Here is an 8,200-nt window from a genome sequence, read left to right as displayed (position 1 = left end):
ATCTCCTATTCTAGTGTATAGGAGTGTTTATTGAGGTGTGTATGGACTAATATCTCCTATTCTAGTGTATAGTGAGGGGTTTATGGACTAATATCTAGTGTATAGGAGTGTTTATTGAGGGGTTTATGGACTAATATCTAGTGTATAGGAGTGTTTATTGAGGTGTGTATGGACTAATATCTCCTATTCTAGTGTATAGTGAGGGGTTTATGGACTAATATCTAGTGTATAGGAGTGTTTATTGAGGGGTTTATGGACTAATATCTAGTGTATAGGAGTGTTTATTGAGGGGTTTATGGACTAATATCTAGTGTATAGGAGTGTGGTGTTACCTCATGCTAATAAGAACATCTCCATTTCGGAAAATGAAGAGGAGAATGTTCTCCTGCGTGACATCATGAAAGTTGGCGCTCTTCTCGTTGGCGAAGAACAGATCAGGTTTCCAGAGACATTTAAACATCTTTGGGTCAACCGTGAGCGAGTCAGACTTAAAGTCTTGGGGAAGACGGAGCCTCGGGTCATTCCAGCGCTGCCTCAGGAAAATATTAACACGGTAATCCTGCAAAAAGATAACACACTACGTTTAGCTTCTCACAGAGATAGGTAAAAGTTCAGCAGAAAAGTCAATCAGATCTCAGCCGGTCAGTTCAGCTGTGAGGGTATTTATTACTGCAGCAGTAGCCATGACTTGTGATCGCAGGTTTGGATTTGGTGACAGATTGTGATATTCTGCGTGTCGGCTGTGAATCAGGCCATTAGCTCTGAGAGTGACGGGGGAACCCAGGTGTTTCTGCTGTTTCTGTGGCAGCCGGTGTTTCTCACAACCTCCAAAAAAAGCTCCTCACACAAGTACCAGAGCTCCATTAGCGGCCCGTACCGAAGTGCAGCTGTGAGGCCAATTCAGGGCTTATTTACATTTCCAGCCATCAGCACCGTTACAGAGGTGTGAGGAGAGCGGCCGGAGGCTGAGTGATGTTTCAGTGCATCTGAGTCCGAGTTGAAAACAGCAAAATCGGTAGGTCAAAGCTACGTGACGTATGTAGCTAACAACTCACGAATGATTGAGACTTTGAAGTGTTTTTTTATGAGTGTGTTTTGCTCCTGTTGAGATTGCAAAGAGGAACGACGTGTCAAATAAAATACCCACAGTGCAGCTGGGCTGTAGTGTGTAGCTGGTCTGTGTGTGTGTGTTTGTTAGTTTGTTTTTGTATATTTTCAGGACATTTCTGATTTGGTTGGAAAACCAAAATGTAGTCGCTGTAGAGAAATCCTGCCAATAGAATAAGACTCTCAGGAGCAGATCAACAGGCGTGGACTAGAGGGGTATAAAGCCCCCCAGCATTGAGCTGTAGAGCAGTGGTGGAGCTCCATCCAGTACTTTTGGAATGCGTTGGGTAGTTGGGAATGAGGTGGTGTAGCTTTTGTTGCTGAATGCAATCAAATCCTCACAGCAGTGCTCATCTAAATCTAGCAGAACGCTGTCTTTTCTGAACAGTAGAGACAGTTACTCCAACAAAAGCAGGATCAGCTCTTTTTAATAGCCTTGATTTATATATACATATATACACATATGCACATATGTCCTGTCATTGTATATAAACAAACAAGAGTGTGTGTGTGTGTGTGTATTTCTGCATGATTCACATCCTGTTTTTTGTGACTGTGTAAACAAGGTGAGCTTGGCTGTGTGACACATATGAAGTGGTGATTGTGTTCAATTTACAGCTCACAATTAGCCGGCCCCTCCTTCCCCACGCCTCATAAAACACCCACCACTTCAAATGAGCCTCAGACCTGCAGCAGCGAGCCAGCAGCCCTGCCAGCATTCAGCCCTTTAATGTGGCTGTGAATGGACACCTTTGTGAGTCTGAGAGAGAGAGCGAGAGAGAAAGAGGAAAGTAAGATGAGAGCGAGAGCGACAGGATGAGTGAGAGAGAGAGAGAGAGAGAGAGAGAGAGACTCTGGCCACCTGTGCAGTGACACATTAAAGCTGCTGACCATTGCAGGAAGGACCCACAGGTTCTGGCAGTGTTTCTGTGCCACACACTCACACACACACAGTCACATACACACACACATCACACACACACACACACACACATCACACACTCACTGGCACTTCATTTGCAGATTTACGACGCTTCAGTGTCACGCGAGCCTCAGACCCCAACCCCCCGAACACCACCTGACTCATGGACTAAGGACATGCACACACACCAGCACACTGAAGGACCTGTTTATTTGCTTAACTCATTGGCCATTTTATCAGAAACACCTACAGTATATACCTACAAACACTGAATGGACAAAAGTATTGGGACACCTGTCCGTTCACTGTTTCTTCTAAAATCAAGGCTATTAAAAAGAGCTGATCCTGCTTTTGTTGGAGTAACTGTCTCTACTGTCCAGAGAAAAAGGCTTTCTGCAGGTGGCTGGAAAGACGTGGACAATACGGCTTGTCTATTTTAACAGAGAAATGAAGGTGTGCTACGACTTGACTGCAAGCTTGAAGGGGTGCCCAAAATATTTTCAACTCGCTCTGTGAGTTTTCAGTGACTCACAAACAGATTCTGTCAGCCACCTAATGAAAATGCTGGTATTTATATGAGTCTAACTGTCTGTAGGCAACACAATTTACAATGTGCAGCTTAGAAATTTTATTGTGAGACTGACTGCTCAGACTGTGAGAATAGTAGCCAAATTTTCAGCTGTCAGAAATCCATCCGGTTGCCCGTCTGCTTACTCTGAGCTCATTTGGGCAGTTAATCGGGCATCCCTTCCTATATCACAGTGCACATCAAACGTCAGCTGACCGAGCTAAAATTCTGACCAAGCTAAAATCTGACTGGTCCTGAAATTCAGCCCATCTCAGACCATCTCAGACAGTGTATGCCCGGCTTAAAATCAAGCAGATATTAATTACTTGATTTTGGTTTATAAACCCACACGAAACCTGAACGGACCTCGGGGGAAATCTTAATTACATGAAATATAGGATTTGGGCCTTTGAAACACCAAGATCCAGTATTTTGTGCTTTCTATGGGATTGCACGTAAACAAGTAATAAAGTTATGTACCATGGTGGTTTCTTGGATGGACCCAAAGCTGTTGATGAAGATGTTGACACGGTCCTCCACAGGAATACCTGTTAAATAAACACACAGATTCTTCACCATGAGCCACAGTTCTATTCAAAAAAACGCCTCATAAAGTGTTATAGGTTTTTTTTACATTCAGCCAAGATCATGAAACCAGTTTCCATTCCATGTAACGCGAGAAGCCTGGTGCCATAAGGGGATCAAAAAATAAATAAATAAATAAATAAATAAAAATAGGAACCCACACGTTCCGGTTCTACTTTCATTCCGAAGATTATACTGTTGACTCTAATGGTTGCCAAGAGCTTTCATCTTCCATTGATATGTGAAGCAGATGGGTGACCCATAAGGAGTCATAACATTCAGTCATACTCTCCGATCTAAACACTCCAACCACATCAAGGCCCCGCTGACACACACGTATACGTACGTTAAACACCAGGGAGCACGGAAGCAATATAACCTCTCACTTTTTACTGCCTCCTTCATTATATCTGGAGATGTTGCCAGAGCAAACACGAACTACACGGCTAGAAGAGATTTAATCGGCTGCTCCTGTTGGAGTTTAGACCATTAAACCAGGGGTTTCCACTCTAAAAGCCGGGGAAGACTTAGAGGCAGATTTGAGAACCGGTCCCATGCTAAATAAACCCTAACTAAATATACACACTCTATATAAATATAATGCTGAAACTGCTATGAATTATTTGCGAAGTGTTCATGGTTTAGTTTTGTGTAGTCCCACAGGGTTCTATTTGAGGGTCTATGAAACTGAGGTTAAGGAAGAACTGAAGTGTGGGCTTACGTACAGGGTTTCAGGAGTTAATGGGTCTCAGTTCAACCGTTCTTAAGATGTAAAACCCAGTGTTTTCATATTTGGGATTTGTTCAGTTGACGAGGACAATGGGGATCATTAGAAGAGCAGAGCTGACAATGATGTTTTGTTAGGACTTTTCTCAAAAACAAACTGAGGAAAATTCGTAGGAGCATATTGATAAAGAGCCCAATGTTCTCAGGCAAAACGAAATACCCTTGAAGTTGGGCCGGATGCGAGGGTCGTAGCTGACCAACAGTCGGTTCAGGATGTTGCTGGTGGAGTTCGCTGGAACTCGGGCCAGGTCTTCTGATGAAAGTTGCCTGCAGAAATGAAATACACCAATCATCATTAGCATCACTGACAGGTGAAGGTGAATCACTGATTATCTTCGTCTACAGCAGCTCCTGTTAAGGTGTGGATCTACATATTAAGCAGTGAGTGAACAGTCAGTTCTTGAAGGTAATGAAGGTGTTAAAGTGGTCAGTAATACCAGAAGAGCTCCAAGGAAGGACAACTATTGAACTGGCTACAGGCTAAAGGTTTACTGATGCACATGGTGACCCCGCCCACCTCACAACCTACAGGACTTAAAGGAACTAACGTTAGTCTTGGGACCAGATACCACAGCAGGACACCTTCAGAGCTCTTGTGGAGTGCATACCTTGAATGGTCAGAGCTGTAGTGGCCTGCTCAACATTTTGCAGGTGGTTCTAATGTCATGGCTGATCGCTGTAACTGTGAAATTGTAAGTGTGTGATTAGTCATTACCGTATAAAACCATTAAGGCTGCCAGGATTAATCAGTTAAACATGATTAAAAACCCATCTATCTGCATTTACTGCATTCAATTATCTTCATTATGCTTTAATGAAGCGTCATATCTTTATTAAAGCCAAATTAAGCCTAAGTCTAGACTAAAAGAAACTTCTAATGCTGGTTCTCCATTAGCTTTGCAGCTTTGTCCAAGACTAAGCTTATCCCATGTCCAGGAAATCAGCCCTGTATGGCAAAAAGTTTGTGGACAACAGCTATTCCAGTGCTTCTTCTGAAATCAAGGGTATTAATGAGGAGTTTGCCCCCCTTTGCTGCAGTAACAGCTTCAACTCTTCTAGGAAGGCTTTACACTAGATGCTGGAACATTTCTGTGCAGAGGGTATGATTGCATTCAGCCACACGAGAGCAAAAGCACCAGTGAGGTCAGGTGCTTATTTATTCAAAATAATTTTGGCACACCCACACACAGCTTGTAGCCCCCACCGGTCCCTGTAGAGAAGTACTGCCAATAGAATAGGACTCTCTGGAGCAGATCAACATGAACCTAATGCCAGGCATGGGCTAGAGAGGTACAAAGCCCCCCAGCATTGAGTTGTGGAAGAACTGTGGTCTCTGGAATGATAGCGGTGCTCCATCCAGTTCTTTTGGGATGAGTTGACCTCTCTAATGCTCTTGTCACTGAATGCAATCAACTCCCCACAGCAATGTCTTCTTCTCTGGACAGTAGAGACAGTTACTCCAACAAAGGCAGGATCAACTCTTTTAAAGAAGGAAACAAGAAAACAAGCAGGTGTCCAAATACTTTTGTCCGTATAGTGTTTTTCTAACTCTCAGTGGATTCATTCAGTCAGTTGGAAGGAGAGCCAACTAACACACACACACACACACACACGCACTTACACACACACAGACAGTGTAAGCATTTCTAAGCTGTCATGAGAGGCTCTAGTACATAAAGCAGCGTGAAGCACACACTACATTAAGGCAGATGAAAGTGTTCGAAAGGTTTTAGACTCAACGGGCCTCTTCCCATGATCAAAGTGAACCCCCCCCCCCTCAAGTGTAGCTGCAGTGAAGCCCTCCGCGGTGACGTACTCGCACACACCACACACACACATAGAACTCCATTACAGCCCGATGCGGTTCAGTCAGGGCCACAACACAACAGCCTGTTCATTCACACTCTCAGGATTAACTGGGGGTGATTCACAAAGCAGGGGTTCGACAGCACTGACTGTGATATATTAAAGGAGCAGTTTAGTGACAAATCAGTTGATAATAAATGATTGATCACTGACCACGAATGCATGTTTGGTTTCTGACGTGTGCTTCTTTAATTTACAGCAGGCAACACTGGACTTCACCAAACTGACTCCTATTTGACCCTTTCTGATGCTACATAGAGTCTTCTCTACCTTCACGGTTTTTGACCAATCAGACGAACCCTTTAACAAGGCGTCATCTAATGGTTCTTTGAGTTGTAATGTAGGTCTTATGGATAAACAACAATGTGCTTTGTTTAAAGATGTACATAATCAGAGCATTATCAGGCCATCAGCGATGGATACAATAAGACCATAGAAGGATAAGAGACTTACGAGGGGCAGTAGACCTGCTTGCCTTTCTTCTTGCCCTTTTTAGCTGATTTTTCTTTAGCGGATCCTCCCTCCATCCACAGGCAGAGAACACAGAGCAGCAGAAGAAGCTTCGCAGTCATCTTCCAGCTGCAGCTCCCTCGGACAGCCTGGGTGGAAGAAAAGGAAGAGAAGCATCAAGCCAAGTAAAGCCTCACCTCAACAATTCACTTTCTTTCAACCCCTCTGTCGCCACCATGTTTAACAGCAGAGAAAAACCCCTGAACGAACGTTTTTTTCAGAGTGACCCCAACACTGAAACATCGCCTTTTGTTCATATTTAAATTAATATACCCAGTACCAGTCAAAAGTTTGGACACACCTCTCTTGACTGAGAGCTGATCATCATCTTAAAAAAACATTTGATCTAGAGCGAGCAAATTTATTTGTTTTCAAATAATTGTTGTGGCTGGGAGGGGGTTCGAGTAGGCCTAGGTTGTGGGTGTGTGGGGGGTGTGCTAATGTACATTAATACACACACATTTACTCTTTTGGCAATATACCAATAAATAGCCTTAATAGCCCATATGACCCAATTACCTCCTTTCAGTTCAACCTACAACTTACAACAAGGCCTACTTGAACCCCCCAGCCACGGATGTGTCTAAACTTTTGACTGGTACTGTCGGGCAATCCAGTTCTCTCGCTGACACTAGCAGCCCTGCAAACTCAATTTCCCAGGATACCCTGGACTTTTAGCCACCGCTCATGTGGTTTACTATTTATATATTTGAGTATATATATATATATATATATAGTTGTTCATTTTACATATTAAGAATTACAGACAACTTATTTCCCTTTTAAATTCAGAAAACAAATTATGAAAAACATCAAAGCACACAATCAAATAAATAAAAAAAACAGCATATTGTTAATGCAGTTACTGTTGTATCAGCTGAGAGAGACAAAACAGAACAAGTGTACAGGCTGGATTAACTAAGGGCACTTGTTTTAATGACTTTTATATTAAACCCTTAAGAGTTGATACAATCACATCTCACAGCAAAACCCCATTTAGCTTCATATATATCACTGCAGGAGTCCGCTCAGGGGAAACAGTATCATACCAGAATACTGGATTAATTTAAGTTAAACCAATTGCACAGAATAGCCCTCTGATCAGCAGGTAGACCAGCAGAGAAAGTATTACTGGTGTGGTGTGAGTAATATCTCTCATTTTGACTTTAATGTAAGAATACTAAAGATTGATTTACTTATTTCTAGACATTATTTAGAACTCTCTGAATGTTCCTCCAAAATCTAGTAGAAAGTCTTCTTCTCTGGACAGTAGAGACAGTTACTCCAACAGAAGCAAGATCAGCTCTTTTAATGAAGAAAAAAAGCAGGTGTCCTAATATTTTTGTCCATATAGTATATAGTATATCATTTAGTTAGTTGGGAGAATAGCCAACTAACACACACACACACACACACACACATATCAAAGTTAGTGCAAGACATTATTTGATAGTTTTAAGCAATCTTACCAGGTGAATGTGTTATTATTTACTGGTAGATAATTATACTATTTCCAAAGTAAAATAATCTGCATTATTAATTTAAATAAAATGATTTAGCTTTGGAATCGAACACTTTTATTAGATAAAATGACTAAAAAAATCAATTGTCAAGAGATTGCCCTGAAGTGTAGTGGATTTTATCTAAAATCAATAATAAACTGCTGCTCTCCAACCAGTTGTCTCAACCAGGCCTTAAAAAGACATATGGACTCTTAGGCCTTAAAGGGGCATTTCAGGCTATACTTAGACCAATCTATGGCTGCACTCCATTAACTCTACCTTACCTAACAGCATATGGTGGAGATCCACTCAGGAAACTTGCGTTTTTTCCCATTAACTTAAAATTTAAGTAGA

General features: G+C 42.1%; 1 protein-coding gene across 3 annotated transcripts in view; it reads right to left on the bottom strand.

Moving 5' to 3' along the window:
• Nucleotides 1-8,200, bottom strand: part of glrbb (glycine receptor, beta b) — a 35,505-nt gene that overhangs the window by 21,957 nt on the left and 5,348 nt on the right. For all 3 annotated transcript variants that reach the window (XM_072663574.1, XM_072663572.1, XM_072663573.1), the window contains exons 2-5: nucleotides 6,288-6,433; nucleotides 4,129-4,235; nucleotides 3,078-3,145; nucleotides 333-559 (exon numbers count right to left, since the gene is read on the bottom strand). In XM_072663574.1, coding sequence (XP_072519675.1) covers nucleotides 333-559; nucleotides 3,078-3,145; nucleotides 4,129-4,235; nucleotides 6,288-6,433 — 548 coding nt within the window. The remainder of the gene's footprint in view (nucleotides 1-332; nucleotides 560-3,077; nucleotides 3,146-4,128; nucleotides 4,236-6,287; nucleotides 6,434-8,200) is intronic.

This window comes from Salminus brasiliensis, chromosome 19 (genome assembly GCF_030463535.1).
Source record: "Salminus brasiliensis chromosome 19, fSalBra1.hap2, whole genome shotgun sequence".
In the NCBI taxonomy this organism is placed as follows: Eukaryota; Metazoa; Chordata; class Actinopteri; order Characiformes; family Bryconidae; genus Salminus; species Salminus brasiliensis.
The sequence above is the reverse complement of the archived record's forward strand: the minus strand, read 5'-3'. Positions and strand labels throughout refer to the sequence as shown.